The sequence below is a fragment of the Syngnathus floridae genome, chromosome 12 (genome assembly GCF_059516105.1).
Source record: "Syngnathus floridae isolate MCC-2025c chromosome 12, RoL_Sflo_1.0, whole genome shotgun sequence".
Taxonomy (NCBI): Eukaryota; Metazoa; Chordata; class Actinopteri; order Syngnathiformes; family Syngnathidae; genus Syngnathus; species Syngnathus floridae.
Window position 1 is genome coordinate 12,933,153 of NC_142424.1, and position 19,307 is coordinate 12,952,459.

The 19,307-nt window shown below is 42.5% G+C and overlaps 1 protein-coding gene across 6 annotated transcripts in view; it reads left to right on the plus strand.

Moving 5' to 3' along the window:
- The window catches only part of slc27a6 (solute carrier family 27 member 6), a 60,463-nt gene that overhangs the window by 11,594 nt on the left and 29,562 nt on the right, over nucleotides 1-19,307 (plus strand). For all 6 annotated transcript variants that reach the window (XM_088392994.1, XM_088392991.1, XM_088392992.1 and 3 more), the window contains exons 2-4: nucleotides 1,941-2,150; nucleotides 2,275-2,433; nucleotides 12,764-12,888. In XM_088392994.1, the coding sequence (XP_088249120.1) occupies nucleotides 1,941-2,150; nucleotides 2,275-2,433; nucleotides 12,764-12,888 (494 nt within the window). The remainder of the gene's footprint in view (nucleotides 1-1,940; nucleotides 2,151-2,274; nucleotides 2,434-12,763; nucleotides 12,889-19,307) is intronic.

The following is a 19,307-nucleotide window of genomic DNA, read 5'->3' on the forward strand; positions in this document are numbered from 1 at the left end:
ATCAACTCGGCAGTCTAAAGCCCCCAAGAGCACTTTTTACTATGCCAACCTAACCAGAGTGACGGGAGGGGCACAATTCAGAAAACGTGCTCAGCTCAGCCCAAGTGAACTGCTAGATTCATCATATTCTGCGTCAAAAGAGGTTTCTGAATCGGATAAAATGATGCTAATATTGCCGCTAGAAACGGAATTGTCGCTATCATCTTTCATGTTGTTTGGGTTTGTTGAGATCCGGATGTACAACTTGTGACGTCACAGTAATGGCGCCACCAGTGTGGCTGCGTACGGAACCCGATCAATAAACCCGCATTTAATTTTAGGTTTATTCTTAGTAATCGGTGTCCATTTTTAATTTCCAATGCGGCAAATGTGTTCTCTTTATACATTCTATCAAATTCCGTTCTAATTGAAAAAAAAAAAGGGATGTCTCTCGGCCTTTAAGTCCTGTCTGCGTGTCACTCCCCTGTAGGATCATTGTTGTGTGTTCATGTCATGATGTCTTTTTGGTTCCTGTTCCTGTCATTGGTAATGTCACCCTGTCTTTTTGTTTCACGTCTTTTTGGTCAGTCACGTTGTTAGGTTTTGTTAAGTCATGTCAGTTGCCGAGTCTGTTAGTTTGCGTTTATCAATAAACCCTGGTCCAAGCTGCACTTGGTCGTCCTGCTCCATTTCCATCTGATCCAGACACTGTTAATTGTATCACCCTCATGATCTTCAAATAATTTTTTCAATAACACCTGGCATTGTTCTCTTTGGTGTTGATACTATTGCTTTTGACTACTATTGCACTACTAACTCACTACATGTTCAAACAGATTCCAGGTGCAAAGCTCTTTACTCTCAGAGGAGCCATAAATACTGATGATACTAATACTGATTAATGATTAGTTGTAATATGTATAAGTAAAAGTAAGTAATCATACTAATATTTATGTAAAAAATACACTGTTCTGTCACTTGAATAGTTTTAGAATAAATTATTCTAAGGATCATACCATCTATTAGTAATCAAAAAATCAGATACAATTGTATTTGCATGAAAGTGAATTAAAAAACATTTTTGGACAATTACTGTTTATTAACCATTTATTTTTGTTTATTTGATATTTTTCAGTGATTAAAAACACCTAAATAAAAGTTAAGCAATGTCCCACAAAACAGATTGATGGTCATTGTTTTTCAAATTAAAAGCAGATGTTTGCAAATGTCTTATTTTGATTAAACACGAGATAAATCTGTCTGGCTTCCTGAAGGACTTGAAAGAGAAGAAAATTTTTACTTTTAAGAGCCTAAAATCAGGAGATTTGGACAATCTTTAATTGAAAAGATTCTCTAAACACTGACTCTATTAAAATACAAGGTGATTACTTTGATAATTGATTTGTAGTCGATTCATCGATTAATTTTACAACTTTCAAATAAACCCAATTTTTCTTTATGCTCACACACATTTTATTGTAAGAGTCACTGATGCTGTAGCTGTTAACTTCAGTGAAGGAACAGGAAGTTTATGGAAGGCAATGGATGGGTTAAAATTGAAATTAATTCTAAGTATAGAAAGGCAAACATAAAATAGTCTACAGCGAAACCTTGGTTTTTGAGCGCCTCTATTCATCGAAAAATTAGTTTACAAACAAAAATTTTCTTTATTACTGGTAAGCATACTACGTCCATACAGAACACTCAGTGGTGCTTTCTCTCACATACTGTGAGCATCCTGTTTTTTGCGAGTTTAATGTAGCTGTTAATTAGCCCTAAATATGGCTCTAAAAAATTCACCTATGTCCGGGATCGTTAGCTTTGCGCCCCTACCATCCTGTATACAATTGATTTAGTTCTTGGGCAGGCATAGAGTAATTTCAATCAAATTAATTTGTGAACCAAGATTCAACTGTAGTAATGGTTTAATAAATTGTGACATGGTTGTTTCCTTCTCTCAGATTTAGTAGAGTGTGTTCATGGTATCATAAGCGACCTACTGGAGGATAACATTCAGGTGTGGACAATGAAGAGCCATTGTGGGGACACAAATGTGGAGTCGGTGATGGATCACATAGATGCTGCCACTGACAAACCTGTACCAGCGAGTTTACGTGCCACCACCTCTCTTAAATCCCCTACCCTCTACATCTTCACCTCTGGAACTACTGGTGAGTATCTACTGAAATGTTGTGAGATCATAGAACAGAGGGGAAGGTCATTCATTCATTCATTCATTCATTCATTCATTCATTCATTCATTCATTCATTCATTCATTCATTCATTCATTCCAGGGCTTCCTAAGGCAGCAGTAATCACTCACCTCCAAAGCTTGAAGGCAGCAGGAGGATTCTGGGCATTTGGTGTGACTGAAAATGATGTGATATATATACCTCTGCCGCTTTACCACAGTGCAGCTTCACTGCTTGGTATAGGAGGAACCATTGCTCTTGGTGAGTAGACCTGTCACAAAAATACTCTTGATTTGACAATGGAAGGATTAATTCATATGTCATGGATTTGATAGCAACCAAGTGCATTTCACAACAGCTGCAGCTGTAACAAATCACTTTACATATAATATAGTAAATGAAAACATATGCATATTCATACATAGAGGGCGGCACAGTGGTGCACGTCTGCCTCACCGTTAGGAGGATGCGGGTTTGAGTCCACCTCCCTGTGTAGAGTTGCATAGATTTGGGCACCTCAACAGAAAAATGATATCAATATTTAGTAGATCCTCCATTTGCAGAAATAATAGCCTCTAAACCAGGGGTCACCAACCTTTCTTAAACCGAGAGCTACTTCCTGGGTACTGATTAAGGCAAAGGGTTACCAGTTTGACACACACTTCTGAAATAGCCAATTTGCTCAATTTGGCTTTCACTATGTGTTATTATTGTCATTTTATTGTCATTTTAGCAAAAATACAGTCAAACTTTGGTTTTTGACCACAATCTGTTCCAGAAGGCGGTTCGAAAAGCGAATCGGTCGAATTCCGAATCTATTTTTCCCGTTACAAATAATGGAATTTTTTTTAAAAATCCGTTTCAAGACAAAAAAAAACGCCTTTTTTAAGCATTTTTTCATTTGCGCATATTTGTCCGATCGCGCAACTGCAGCGCACCGCCAAACGCGCAACCGTAGCGCGTCGCCCACCGCACAACTGCACCGCGCTGGTCGCATTATTGTGACAGAGCCGTCGCTGAAATTTAGAAAATATTTTTAAAGTCCTAATGTACTTTCCAAAATTTAAGTGGACCTCATTGCGCAGGGAGATTAATTTGGTCCGATCGCGCAACCGCAGCACGCCGGGCGCTCATTATCGCATTGCTTTAAGAGCGTCTTTGTGTTTTAGGATGGCTTTACTGCTCCCACTTGCTTTCTTTGGAGGCATGATTATGGGTTAATACAATCCTCAAAGTAACGAAAATACAATAACAATGGAGTCAGTCGGCATCCGGGCCGCGTGGTCGGGTTTTCTCGGGTCCTCCCGGCTCATCTCTCGAGGTTCGACCTCCAAATTTTGTTCGACAACCGAAGCAAAAAAAATCTCGATTTTTTTTTTGTTCGATTTCCGATTTGTTTGAGGACTGGGGCGTTCGAAAACTGAGGTTTGACTGTCAAATAAATAGATGCAGCTCACTGACAAGTGCCACTATTTGAGCAAATTTTAGAACCGTCCTGCGGGCGACTCGTGCGGTCCTCACGGGCGACCTGGTGCCCGCGGGCACCGTGTTGGTGACCCCTGTTCTAAACACTTTCTATAGCTTCCAATGAGAGTCTGGATTCTGGTTGAAGGTATTTTTGACCATTCTTCTTGACAAAATATCGCCAGTTCAGTCAGGTTTGATGGTTTCCGAGCATGGACAGCCCGCTTTAAAGCACACCACAGATTTTCAATAATATTTAGGTCTGGGGACTGAGATGGCCGTTCCAGAACATTGTACTTGTTCTTCTGGAAGTAGAATTTGAGCAATCGTTGTTTTGTTGAGGTATGCAGCCCCTGCGGAACTTCAACTTTGTCACCGATTCATTAACATTGTTTGCAAGTATTTGCTGAATCCATGCGACCTTCAACTTTAACAAGATTGCTAGTACCTGCACTGGCCACACAGCCCCACAGCATGATCGAACCACCACCAAATTTACTGTGTGTAGCAAGTGTCATGGAATGCTGTGTTCTTCTTCCTGCATACATACCGCCCCTTGTTATGTCCAAATAACTAAATTTTTGTTTCATCAGTCCACATCACCTTATTCCAAAATGAAGCTGGCTTGTCCAAATGTGCTTTAGGATACCTCAAGCGACTCTGTTTGTGGCATGTGCGCAGAAAAGGCTTCTGCCGTATTGTTCTCCCATACAACATCTCCTTGTACAAAGTGCACTGAATAGTTCAACGATACAGTGTCACCATTTGAATGAAGATCATGTTGTAGGTCTTTGGAGCTGCTCTGTGGGTTGACTTTGACTGTTCTCACCATCCTTCGCTTCTGCTTATCTGAGATTTTTCTTGGCCTGCCACTCCAGGCTTAACTAGAACTGTGCCTGTGGTCTTCCATTTCCTCACTATGTTCCTCACAGTGGAAACTGACAGCTGAAATCTCTGAGCTAGCTTTTTTTATCATTCCCCTAAACTATGATGTTGAACAATCTTTGTTTTCAGGTCATTTGTCAGTTGTTTTGAGGCTCCCATGTTGCCACTCTTCAGAGAAAATGCAAAGAGGAGAACAACTTGCCACCTTAAATACCTGTAGCTGGAGATGTTTTGTAAAGAAATACCTTCAAACAGGATTCAGACGGCCATTGGAAGCTCTGTGGCCTAGTGGTAAAGTGTCCGCCCTGAGACTGGAAGGTTGTGGGTTCAAACCTCGGCCGGGTCATACCAAAGACTATAAAAATGGGACCCATTGCCTCCCTGCTTGGCACTCAACATTAAGGGTTGGAATTGGGGGGTTAGATCACCAAATGATTCCCGAGCGCGGCACCACTGCTCCCCTCTCCCCCAGGGGATGGATCGAAATCACATGGGGATGGGTTAAATGCAGAGGACAAGTTTCACCACACCCAGATGTGTGTGTGTGTGATGACGATCATTGGGACTTTAGCTTTAACTTTATAGGAAGCGTTACGAGCAGGCCTGGGCAAAATACGTCCCGCGGGCCACATCCGTCCCTTTGTGCATCTCTGTCCGGCTTGCATGAGGCCAATCGTAAATTATATTTGATTACAACTTAATTTAAAAAGAATAAATAAAAAATCTGTGTCGTGCGTGCAATACAATTGTTCTGCTTTTATTTTGAAAGGCGTTGCACTTCCGTGTAGCGTACATGTATGTGAGCTGTGCGTGAAGCTGAACAGTGCGAAGTAATGCTGCCCTCAAAATGTGTGCTGACCCTCAGAAAAGAAAAGTTGACAAGGAGTGCCGTGTTTTCAACAAGACATGGTTTGTCATTTGAGGAAAAGTTAAAGAAGTTAAGAATAAATTGTACTGATGAATTATTTTTTTATTTGACCTATACACCACAATTTCACATACCTTAATATAAATATAAACAGAATAATTGTATCCTTCTAATTACCAGTACCAGCTATTTAAAATGAATAATTGAGTGCATTTTACAATGGAAGAAAATTGAGCAGGTTTAAGTTATCGTAGGTGTGGTCCTCTGACTCAACTCAGGTTTTTCATGTGGCCCCTTGTAAAAATTAATTGCCCACCCCTGGTTTATAGGATCGACTAAATATTGATGTCATTTTTCTATTGGGCTGCCTAAATTTATGCACCTGCCTACTTTTGTTCAAGCACTCTTTCTGTAAATCCTATAAACTTAATTTCACTTCTCAAATATCACAGTTTGTCTGCTATATGATATATTTAACTGAAATTACTGATCCGAACAACCACTGATTTAGCGTAAATTTCGGGCTATAAGCTGCACCAGCTAAAATTCATGATTTTTTTTTTTTTTTAGTTTTATACTTATATAAGCCGCACCGGACTATAAGCCGCACGTGCGCACGAGTTATTTACAAAGAACAACAGTACACAGAAAGCCTTTTTAAAGTTTTAATCACATTAACATTTCGTTGTAAACACGGAAGTAACATCACTAGCTGGGCTAAAGTTTTAATAGCATTAACATTTCATTATAAACACGGAAATAACAGCACTAGCTGGGCAAAAGTTTTAATAACATTAACATTTTGTTGTAAACACGGAAGTAACAGCACTAACTCGGCGGGTAAAAAAAAAAAACATACCAGTCAACGAAGTCACTGAGTCTTTGTCTTCCTCCTGTCCACTGATACTAACAAAGTCTTCCACCTCAGTGTCCGATTGGAAGAGCGCCAGATGTACGTCGCAACACTCTCATTCTCTCTTTCGTTGTCGCTTTCATCGTCACTCTCGTCCTGAGGCAAATTCACTCCTGAGCTTGTGCTCTCCTCTCCATCACGCAGCAGACCGGCTTTTCGAAACCCGTTGGTGATAGTGGATTTTTTCACACTGCTCCACGCTGTCAGGATCCACTGGCAGACTTGTGCGAAAGTTGCTCTTCGCATGTGTCCAGTTTTTGTAAACGATTTCTCGCCGCTGGTCATCCAAGCTACTTTAAATCGATTAATTTATTCCAAGTTTACGTGCAACCGCTCTCTTCCCTTCTTTATCAGCCAGCTCAATGGCTTTTAACTTGAAAGCTGCGTCATACTCACGCCTTCCAGTGTCTTCCATCATTGAGCTCTGTTTACGATAACTTTCTTTGTGCACAACGCGCCACTATTGTCTTTCTCGACACATATATTCCACCTCTCTCACTCTTACCTTTTCTGCTCGAGCCCTCCTTGATGGCCGTTAGAAAAAATGCATGTAAAGTCGCCGCATGATCGTGTGAGGTTGTTTAATTACCATTTATAAGAGAATATACGCAAAGATCAAGTCAAGTCAAATCAAGTTTATTTGTATAGCCTTAAATCACAAGCAGTCTCAAAGGGCTTCACATAGACAAAATTTGACAATTATTCTCAAAGCATCCCCTGATCTTAAGCTCCCAAAAGGGCAAGGAAAAACTCAAAAAAACCCTGCCAGGGGAAAATGAGAAACCTTGAGAAGGGACCACAGATGGAAGGATCCCCCTTTCAGGATCACCAGGTTGTAATGGATGCAGAGAGGGCACAAGTAATACATAATATGAAAATCAATGAAAAGATAATTGTCAGGAAAGAGATGATTATCGTAATTTCCGGACTATAAGCCGCGACTTTTTTCCCAAATTTTGGACCCTGCGGTTTATAGTCAGGTGCGGCTTATATAAGATTTTTTTCGTGATTTTTGTGATGACTTGATCACTTTTACACTTAACACTATTATATACAGTAAAAGCTACAAAACAAACTGACAAATAACTCGTTTTCAAATCAGACGAGTAAAAACTGGTCAAATATTTTTAAAAAAAGATATTATTAAAAGTGAAGATAATTTGCAATTCTAGTAATGACACACGAATTTGATGCACAATTTGTCTTCGCGGGCCACATAGAATGATGTGGCGGGCCGTATCTGGCACCCGGGCCTTGAGTTTAACACCTGTGCTCTAAACCCTTTCTCTTACCCTGCCATGTCACTCACAGATTACACAAAGCAGTGGCGCTGTTTGGACCATCTGCATTGTATTAAAACCCAATCAATCAGCATTTAAATTCAATTCTTCTGACATTTTGCTCACCAAAAACAAGTTGTAATGAATGTGAACTTTTAATGCATTTTATTCAGAAGGTTACTTTGAACCTTAAACGGCGGCGCGGCGTACTTATGGATTTTTACGGCCTCCGGCCTCCAGGGGGCGCTCTAGCAGGAAGCAAGAGCGAGACAGGCGAAGAAGAAATAATGCGCCGAAGAAGACGTGCTAGTTTGTGTTTACATTTCGGGCATCACGCAGAACGCGATCAAGACGAACATAACTGAAAGGAAGCCTTTATACACAAACCGTCATCATGGGGGACAAAAGAAATGCATACGATGCCGCTTTTAAGCCAAAGGCAGTCGATGTTCATGACATTATCTTGTGTCTACGCTGGAGCGTACTTATGGATTTTTACGGCCTCCGGTCTCCAGGGGGCGCTCTAGCAGGAAGCAAGAGCGAGACAGACGAAGAAGAGATAATGCGCCGAAGAAGAGGTGCTAGTTTGTGTTTTGGTAGTCTCGCGCATCACGCACACACCCGCGCTCACAAAAAGACAGGAAGCTTTTATACGCAAACCGTCATTACGGGGGACAAAAGAAATGCATATATGCCGCTTTTAAGCTATACGTGTCGCTCGCTAGTTTAATGTAATTTAGCGCTTGGTGCATGAATAAGATTAGCATGAACAGACCCTCTTCACACTCGAAGAAATGCATAAAAGCGACGACGAAAGAGAGACTGAGAAAGTGTGAGGCGAAGGATATCTAACGCTATTCCAATCGGACACTAAGGAGGAAGACTTCTATGGTTTCAGTGCACAGGAGGAAGATGAAGACGGCTCCTTTTTTTACTTTTACTGGTATGTTTTTTTTAACCAGCCCTGTTAGTGCTGTGCTACCGTGTTGCTGCTGTGTTGCTGCTGTGTTACCGCCGCGTCTCAGTGACTTTGCTGTGTTACTTCCGTGTTGCTGCAGTATCACTGCCGCGTCACAGGCAGTGTTTGGAAAGAAATGTTAAGGTATGTTGTTAAAGCTTTAAAAAAAACTTTCTGCGTCCAGTCTTTCTTTGCTAATAACTCGCGTGCACACTTCCGCATTGCTGCGGTACTACTGCTGCGTCACAGGCAATGTTTAGAAAGACATGTTCAAGTATGTTATTACAACGTTAAAAAGGCTTTCTATGTGCTGTCTTTCTTTGTAAAAAACTCGTGTGCGCGTGCGGCTTATAGTCCGGTGCGGCTTATGTAAGAAAAAAACTGAAATATCCCTGAATTTTAGCTGGTGCGGTTTATAATCCGGTGCGGTTTATAGTCCGGCAATTACGGTATTTAGGGATGCATAACTTCTATTAACATAACGGCACAACAGCGGTCCACAGCCTTTTTATGAGTGTATAAGTGTATTAGTCATGAAAAAAATCACGGGAAAAATCCTATATAAGCTGCACCGGACTAAAAGCCGCAGGGTTCAAAATTTGAGAAAAAAGTCGCGGCTTATAGTTCGAAATTTACGGTATAAAGGAAAATCATGAAAATAAATGATCAGGGGTGCCCAAACCTTTGCATGTGACTGTATATATATACTATTTATACATACATAAAGGAGACACTAATAGAACCATAACAACAAAGTTAGGTTGGGCCAAAAGCCAAAAAATAAAGAATAGTTACAATAGTTTAATCAAGAAAAGTTTACATCATGTTTCTTCAAAACCATTACTTGTCTACATAAACAGTACCCTCTTCCAAGAAAGGTTCAATGTACTTATGGTAGAGGTCAATATCCCAACTGATCTGATAAACATTGAACCGGTTGTTGCCCTCTCATTGTTAATCGATAAGAAATTTGGGCACAGAGTACAAGCAGCTGGAGTCAGTCCAGGCAAAAGAAACTGTATGGTATGTTTAATATTTGGATTACTTCAATTCTGTGCTGTCACTGTTGACAGATGTAGTTGTTTGTTTAAACTACACCTTACTCAATGTCAGAATTTGATGGGATTGATCAAAACTTTGTAGAACGGTGCAGCAGTTGAAACCGTCAACAAGCTGTCTTGACTCAATACCACCCTACTTATTCAAAACTACTATTGCAAAATGTGCGCGAATTGAGTTGTATCAAGTAATCAGTTGCTCACTTCAGTCAGCCAAGTTTCCTAAACTCCTGAAAGTAGCTGCAATTAGCAATAGAGAATGCTGGTTGCTTCAATGTTAGCATCACTACCATCTCAGACTTCCCTTTCTTAAAAAAGATTTCAGAGAAAGTGTTTGCTTTTCTGCATCCATTTGTTTTATTAGTTTGCAAATGCTTTTTGAGTTGTTAAAAGGCAAGGTGATGTAACAGTGATAAAAATGACCCTTTTTTAAAATATGTTGCAGGCATCAAATTCAAAATGAGCAAACAGTGTAGCTTTTCAGCTTCACATTTCATTAAATCTTGCTTTAGAAGTGTATTATATTGAATTTGATTTGAAAAGGCTTTGTAAACATTGTCTTTTGTTTTTATTTGTTTTACACCCCAACTTAGAATTAGTTTGTAACTCATCGGGCAATCAGACCATCTGTCCCTCCTGCTCTTCCCTGCCTACACCCCCCTCAGACGCAAACTCAGACCCACCTTAAGGACCATCACCTCCTGGCCTGAGGATGCACTCCACAAACTCAAAGACTGTTTTCAACGGACAGACTGTGACCTGTTCGACCACCAGGAGCTGGGGACACACACAGACACAGTTCTGGGCTACATCCAGTTCTGCACCAGCAATGTGACTGTGACCAAAACCATCCGGGTCTTCCCTAACCAGAAACCCTGGATGTGCAGCCAGGTCCGCTCTCTCCTCAGAGCCCGCGACATCGCCTTCAGGTCAGGAGACAGAGCTCTGTACAGCGCTGCCAGAGCTGAGCTGAGGAGAGGAGTCAAACGGGCGAAAGCGGACCACAGACAACGCATCGAGTCCCACCTGTCCAGCAACAACGGCCGTAAGGTGTGGCAGGGCATCCAGGAGATCACCAACTTCAGGGGCAGTGCGGCTCAAGTCGAAGACCAAGGCGCACAGCTGGCAGAGGAGCTAAACAGCTTCTTTGCTCGGTTTGGAACATCCCAGCAGCGCTCCCCTGTCCCTGCCCTGCCCCCTCCCCCACCCAGCTCTGACATCACTCCACTCACTGTTCAGGAGCACAAGGTCAGAAAGGTGCTCCTTGCAGTGAATCCCAGAAAGGCCGCAGGCCCGGATGGGGTCCCCGGCAAGGTGCTGAGGGCATGCGCTGAGGAGCTCGCCCCCACCTTCACCACGATCTTCAACCGCTCCCTGGCCCTAGCAACCGTCCCGCCCTGCCTGAAAACCTCAACCATCATCTCAGTGCCGAAGAAGTCGGCCATCTCTAGCCTGAATGATTACCGACCAGTGGCCCTCACTCCGGTGATCATGAAGTGCTTTGAGAGCCTGGTTCTTCAGCACATCAAGGATTATCTTCCCCCACACCTTGACCCCCACCAGTTTGCATACCGGACCAACAGATCCACAGAGGACGCCATCGCCGTAGCCCTCCATTGTGCGGTGAACCACCTGGAGCAGCAGCAGAGCTATGTCCGGATGCTCTTTGTGGATTACAGTTCGGCATTCAACACCATCCTCCCGGACAGACTCACCACAAAGCTGGACACTCTCGGCCTCCCCTCTCTCACATGTGCCTGGATTAATGACTTTCTGACCAACCGACTCCAGGCTGTGAGAGTTGGCTCCCGCCTCTCCTCCACCCGTACGCTGAGCATCGGCTCCCCACAGGGCTGTGTGTTGAGCCCCCTCCTCTTCTGCCTCTACACTCACGATTGCAGACCGGCTCACAACCACAACTGGATTGTCAAGTTCGCCGACGATACCACTGTGGTCGGTCTCATCTCCAACGGCAATGAGGTAGCCTACAGAGAGGAGGTCCTGGAGCTGGTCAACTGGTGCTCAGAGAACAATCTCGCTCTGAACACCAAGAAGACCAACGAGATCATCATAGACTTCAGAAGGCACAGCCCTGAGCCAACTCCCCTCTTCATCAACGGCGAGCAGGTGGAGAGGGTCCACAGCACCAAGTACCTGGGCGTCCACATCTCTGACCGGAACTCCTGGTCAGAGAACATCACCACCATCGTCAAGAAGGCTCAGCAGCGGTTACACTTCCTGAGAGTCCTCAGGAGGTACAACCTCAACACCGACCTGTTGCTGACCTTCTACCGATCTTCCATTGAGAGTCTACTGACCTACTGCATCGTAGTATGGTTCGGCAGCTCCACCGCCGCTGACAGGGAGAAGCTGCAGAGAGTGGTGAAGGCAACTCAGAGGATCATTGGCCGCCCTCTCCCCTCCCTTACGGACATCTACACTACCCGCTGCCTCAGCAGGGCTAAGGTCATCTCAGCGGACAGCTCCCACCCTGGCTCCGCCCTGTTTGACCTGTTGCCCTCTGGAAGACGCTACAGGCAAATGAAGACCAGGACAAACAGACTCAAAAACAGTTTCTTTCCCCAAGCCATAGCCGCCCTCAACTCCAGCCGACACTGATGACACTTTCCTCCTGCACTACTACTGCACTTTGCCCGCACTACTGTTTCCGATTATTCATCTACTTTTCTATTAGTCGTTTACTTGACTATGTGACTTGTATCTACCTCATGCACTGGATGGAGGTCTCCAATTTCATTGTACTGTGTAGAATGACAATAAAGGTTTTCTGATTTCTGATTTCTGATTCTGATATATCAATCTTGCACTCACAGCCTTAATAGAAGTGGAAACAAAGTGTGAAGCAACATTTAGCAACAATTGTGACAAATTAAGAAACCGTTGTGTCATTGTGCTGTTCAGATATGATTTTATTGAATGAGCCATTCATTGTAGTATAGAAAATGGCCTTGGTCATCTTTGACCTTGAACACCCCATGCAACCCTGGTTTCTGACATTGCAATATCAGGGGGGAAGTTTTTTTTTTTTCCCCAAGCTGCGAGTATTTGGGGTCACATTGCTTGAACTGTGATATAGAGGTGGCCTACTGTATAACAACTTGATGTTTTTGTCATATTGAATTTAATTTTATTGATTTTTTACAGGTGCAACATGCATTCTAAAGAAGAAGTTCTCAGTCTCACAATTCTGGACTGACTGTCGAAAACATAATGCAACAGTTTTCCAGTATATTGGTGAACTGTGCAGATACCTCTGCAACCAGCCAAAGGTACCAGTGTGTGTGTTATTTAACTGTGTGTGTTGTAGATTGGTATTGTCGATTTTAGGGGCGTGTGCATTTTTGGACTAGGTTGACACTGCAGGTCTTAATGCTCAATTTGTATTTTTTTGAGATTTCTTTTGGTGTGTAAGCACCCAGTACATTACATACAGTATTGTGACCAATGTCTCTCTGGTGTGTGAACCAAATGCGTCCCCAAAGAGGCCAAAGGTCATTTTGGCTGCTTGTATCCGGATCTTGTTCTTTCTGTCATGACCCATAGCTAGTGACCATAAATGAGGGCCGGAAGATCGACGTAGATCGACTGGTAAATCAAGAGCTTTGCCTTACAGCTCAGCTCCTTCTTCATCACGACAGACCAGTACAGAGTCCACATCACAGCAGACGCTTCACCGATCCGTTTGTCCATCTCACGTTCCATCCTGCCCTCGCTCATGAACGAGACCCCAAGATACTTGAACTCCTCCACTTGGGGCAGGACCTCATCACCAACCCGGAGAGAGCATTCCACCCTTTTCTGACCGAGGACCATGGTCTCAGATTTAGAGGTGCTGATTTTCATCCCGACCACCTCGCACTCAGCTGTGAACCGCTCCAATGAGCCTTGATGATCACAGTTTGAAGAAACCAACCGCACCACATCATTTGCAAAAAGTATGCGATCCTAAGGCTGCAAACCCAGACCCCCTTAACGCCTAGGCTGCACGTAGAAATTCAGTCCGTAAAAGTTATTAACAGAATCTGTGACAAAGGGTAGCCTTGGCAGAGTCCAACCCTCACCGGAAATGAATACGACTTACTGCCGGACATGCGGACCAATTCTGAAATCGGTGATAAAGGAACCGACCACGTCTTATCAGTGGGTTCGGTACCCCGTTCTCCGAAGCACCCTCCACAGAACTTCCTGAGGGACACGGTCGAACGCCTTCTCTTAGTCCACAAAACACATGTGGACTAGTTGAGTGAACTCTCATGCACCCTTGAGGATCCTGCCAAGGGTATAGAGCTACCGTATTTTTCGCACCAAAAGGCGCACTGGATTATAAGGCGCACACTCATTGAAATTTTTTATTTTAGAAATTATTTCATATAAAGGGCCAACCGGAGTAAAAGGCGCATAAAATAGAAGAATCGATTCTTCAAACTGAGGTTGACTAGGGTTGCGGTATGCATCCACTAGCCAATAACCAATGAGCCCTCTGTAAACAATCGCGTTCCTCAAACGATCTCCTATAAAATGATCGGAACTGACTAAAGTTCGATCTAACGCATTGGTACTGTTTACCTATGTTTCCCTTCCATATCGATCCGTAAATTTACTCGAAACATTAACAGAGCAGCCTATTTTGACATAAAATAGCCTAGTGCGTATAGCAGCTATCACTATATTAGCCACCCACAAACTCCCATGAGCCTCCGCTCACAAACTCCCATGAACCTCAGCTCACAGACTCTCATGAGCCTCAACAAAGAACAACAATCCCGTTTCTCAAACGATCTCCTATAAAATGATCAGAACTGACTAAAGTTCGATTAACACATTGGTACTGCTTACCTATGTTTCCCCTCCATATCGATCCGTAAATTTACTCGAAACATTAACGGAGCAACCTATTTTGAAATGAAATAGCCTCACGGGTACAACAGCTATTCAGTGACGCTCCCTGACCACGGTTGCCGTAATGCTGGGAAGCGATGCGACCTTGTAATTTACTAGTCGTACTAAAGCGTACTGAAACATTTTGGCAGAGCACTGTGTACAACCAGTATGGATCAACAAATTCATCAATTGATCCATATATAAGGGGCACCTTATATTTTGAGAAAATCTTAGGTTTTTAGGTGCGCCCTATGGTCAAGAAAATACAGTAACATATTAACAGTTATTCAAACAACTATAACATAAATAACAAGTTTATCGAACCACCCGTGTCACTCCAAATCATTAAATCCATCGAAATCTTCGTCCTCTGTGTCACTCATAAACAACTCCGCTGACTCCGGAAGTAGATGCTGCGCTGACGTCCGACTCATCATCAGTTGCAGTTCCAATTATTCCACAGGCCTATATAACTATATATAAACTGTATAGCAAATAACTATAACATAAATAACAAGTTTATCGAACCATCCGTGTCATTCCAAATCATTAAATCCATCGAACTCTTCGTCCTTTGTGTTGTCATGAAGAGAATGGAGCTGAGCAACCAAATACGGACAGCTTGGACCAGGGTTTATTGAAAAAACTCAAAAGACAAACTATAGATGCTCAACTAGGGACGTGAATAACTGAACAGAACTGGCAAAGACAGGAACCAAAAGAAACAAGAAGACATGAGACGAGAACAATCTGACGGGGAGTGACACGCAGACAGGACTTAAATACAAGACAGGTAACGAGAGACAGGTGACGGCAATCACATAGATTGTGAGCAGACACAGGAGGGGCAGGGAGACGCGAACAGAAACCATGGCAACATTAAAACAAGGAAACGAACGGAGACGGATCGTGACATGTGTCACTTATTAACAACTCCGCTGACTCCGGAAGTATAAGCGGCGCTGACGTCAGACTCATCATCAGTTCCAGTTCCAATTATTCCACAGGCCGAGAGCGCCCTCATGCAGTTTAGGGTGAAAATAACGTGAAGTGATAAGTAAGTAATGTGTTAATGATCAAGTAATAATGTGTTAATGATTTTAATCATTTCACATATAAGTTGCTCCTGAGTCGCACCCACGGCCAAACTATGAAAAAAACTGCGACTTATAGTCCGGAAAATACGGTACTAACATACAGTAGATGTGTGTGAGTCAAGAGCAGCATACTGCACTCACACTTTCCGATGACAATGGTTGTAGTCCAAACAAGAAACTATGGCTCTTCTCAGTTTTGAACTAATTTGAAAGGACACACTCACACAGGAACCTCTGTCGGCCACTGTTGACGCCCAGGCACATGCCACACAACTACGCCCCACTTCTACAAAGTACATATTTCACACACAGACACTATCATACATGCAGTATACTGTTAAGGTCTCAACGTATATTAGAGATTTTTACTTCAACCGGGTGGGTCTGGAATGTGTCCCCCAAGACGAATGATGGTTTATGGTTGAATATTTAATAAAAACTAGCAAATGTACCTGACCCAAATAGGTCACGATCCATTTTCAGTGTCAGCACTCTATTAAGCAAAAAGCACACCTTTTTTAGTTTCTCAATGATCAATGAATTGTTTATTTCCAAGGATTGAGATTGTTTGGTCAAATTTTGCAACAATCAATTACAAACCAGATTCAGTTGAAGTTAGGAAATTGTGTAAAATGTAAATAAATCCAAAATACAACAATTTGAAAATCCATCTCTACCCCTATTCAATTGAATACACTAGAAAGAGAACATATTTAATGTTCAAACTGATAAACTTAATTGTTTTTTGCCAAATAATAATTAACTTCGAATTCCATGGCTGCAACACTTCCAGTAGAAGTTGGGAAAGGAGGCAAAAAAGACAGAGAAAGCTGAGAAAAGCTCATCAAACACCTATTGGGAACATCCCACATGTGATCAGGCTAATTGGGTACCATGATTGGGTATAAATAAAGCCTCCCCAAACATGCTCAGTCATTCACAAGCAAGGATGGAGCGAGGTTCACCACTTTGTCCACAACTGCGTGAGAAAATAGTTGAACAGTTTAAGAACAACATTTCTCAAAGCAAAATTGCAAGGAATTTAGGGTTTTCAACATCTACGGTCCATAATATCATCAAAAGGTCAGAGAATCTGGTGAAATCACTGCACGTAAGCGCCACGTAACCAAGACTGAATGACCGTGACCTTCGATCCCTCAGACGGTACTTCCTTAAAAACCGACATGAGTGTGTAAAGGATATCATGAAATGGGCTCAGGAAAACTTCAGAAAACCACTGTCAATACAGTTCATCACTACATCAGTAAGTGCGGATTAAAACTCTACCATGCAAAGCCAAAGCCGTTTATGAACAACATCCAGAAACGCCGCCGGGTTCTCTGGGCCCGAGCTCATGTAAAATGGACTGATGCACAATGAAAAAGTGTTTTGTGGTCTGATGAGTCCACTTTTGAAATTGTTTTTTGGAAACACTGGACGTTGGGTCCTCCGGACCAAAGAGGAAGCGGACCATGCAGACTGTTATCAACGCAAAGTTCAAAAGCCAACATCTGTGATGGTATGGGGGTGTATTAGTTCCCATGGCATAGGTGACTTACATTTCTGTGAAGGCAACATAAATGCTGAAAAGTACATAGAGATTTTGGAGCAACGTTTGCTGATGTCCAAGCGACGTCTTTTTCATGGACGCCGCTGCTTATTTCAGCAAGATAATGCCAAGCCACATTCTGCACGTGTTACAACAGCGTGGCTTCGAAGTAAAAGAGTCCAGGTTCTCCCCTGGCCCGCTTGCAGTCCAGACCTGTCTCCCATTGAAAATGTGTGGCGCATCATGAAACGTAACATACGACAGGGAAGACCCGGACGGTTGAACAACTGAATTAGTCTCTTCTCTTCCAAAACGTTTATTGAGTGTTATTAAAAGGATGATGTAACGAAGTGGTAAACATGCCCTTTCCCAACTTCTGCTGCACGTGTTGCAGCCATGAAATTCTAAGTTAATTATTATTTGAAAAATAAAATAAAGTTTATGAGTTTGAGCATTAAATATGTTGTCTTTGTTGTGTATTCAATTGAATATAGGTTGAAAAGGATTTTCAAATCATTGTATTTGCTCAGTGGCTTAGTAGTAGAGTGTCCGCCCTGAGACTGGAAGGTTGTGGGTTCAAACCTCGGCCGGGTCATACCAAAGACTATAAAAATGGGACCCATTACCTCCCTGCTTGGCACTCAGCATTAAGGGTTGGAATTGGGGGGTTAGATCACCAAATGATTCCCGAGCGCGGCACCGCTGCTGCTCACTGCTCCCCTCTCCCCCAGGGGATGGATCAAAATCACATGGGGATGGGTTAAATGCAGAGGACAAATTTCACCACACCCAGATGTGTGTGTGACGATGATCATTGGGACTTTGGGACTTTATTTTGTTTTTATTTACATTTTACACAATTCCCCAACTTCAACCAAATCCGGTTTGTGGAGGTTATGGAATATCGTCTATGACAGTTTTCTTGTCCAAAATCATTGAGTCGTGAATCACACTATGCTCTGCGAACCAAAGAAAAACATCTTTTGTTGCCTTTGTTTGCTCCTCCCACAGACACATATGCACGTACACGTCATTTCATGGCGGAGCTCCTTATTCATGCAGGACTGAAAGTCCTCTTTGTCTACAATTCTTCTGGTATTTTGTTGAGTGGGTGAATGCTTGGCGATGGCACTGTGCTCGTTTGTAGTCATCTGAATATCAGTAATTAGAAAAGCAACCATTTGCACACATGAATTACACCCATCAAAGGACATACTCACGCAGGGAGTGCTTATTACTGCGTATGCAAACCTTGACTAATCGATTGGCAACAGGTATGTGAAACAATCGTATTTTTTAATAGTATTTTTCTGCTATTTACAATATTGATTAAAATGATTAACTATCACTTGTAAGACACTTGCACTCCCATTTTGGCTGTAAATTGAATTTATTGGTCAAAGTAGTTTCATAAGGAAACTGAGCTGACATCAATGGTGTTATTAACACTTAAACATTAATTTTACATTTTACATTAATTCTTATGGAGAGAAATCGCTCCAATTATGAACTTTTTGCTCTATGAACCCGATCACGGAACAAATGAAGTTTGTAAGTAGAAGTTTCACTGAACTTACTATTGACCAACGACCGTCAAAAAGGTTAGACGGCGACAAAATATCTTTTATCTATAAAATCGCACGCACACACAATTGACCAAATTTTGTTGATCCGTTTTTTGGCCTTCGTCATTTGCCTAGGCCAGATCTGGGGATAATACGGCCCGCGGGCCACATCCGGCCCTTTGTGCGTCCCTGTCCGGCCCGCATGAGGCCAATCGTAAATTATATTTGATTACAACTTAATTTGAAAAAACAGTGTCGTGCGTGCAATACAACTGTTTTGCTTTTATTTTGAAAGGCGTCACACTTCCGTGTAGCGTACGTGTACCGTAATTGCCGGACTATAAACCACACCGGATTATAAGCCGCACCAGCTAAAATTTAGGGATATTTCATTTTTTTTCTTACATAAGCCGCACCGGACTATAAACCGCACGTGCACACGAGTTTTTTACAAAGAAAGACTACATAGAAAGCCTTTTTAACGTTTTAATAACATACTTGAACATGTCTTTCTAAACATTGCCTGTGACGCAGCAGTAGTACCGCAGCAACGCGGAAGTGTGCACGCAAGTTATTAGCGAAGAAAGACGGGACAC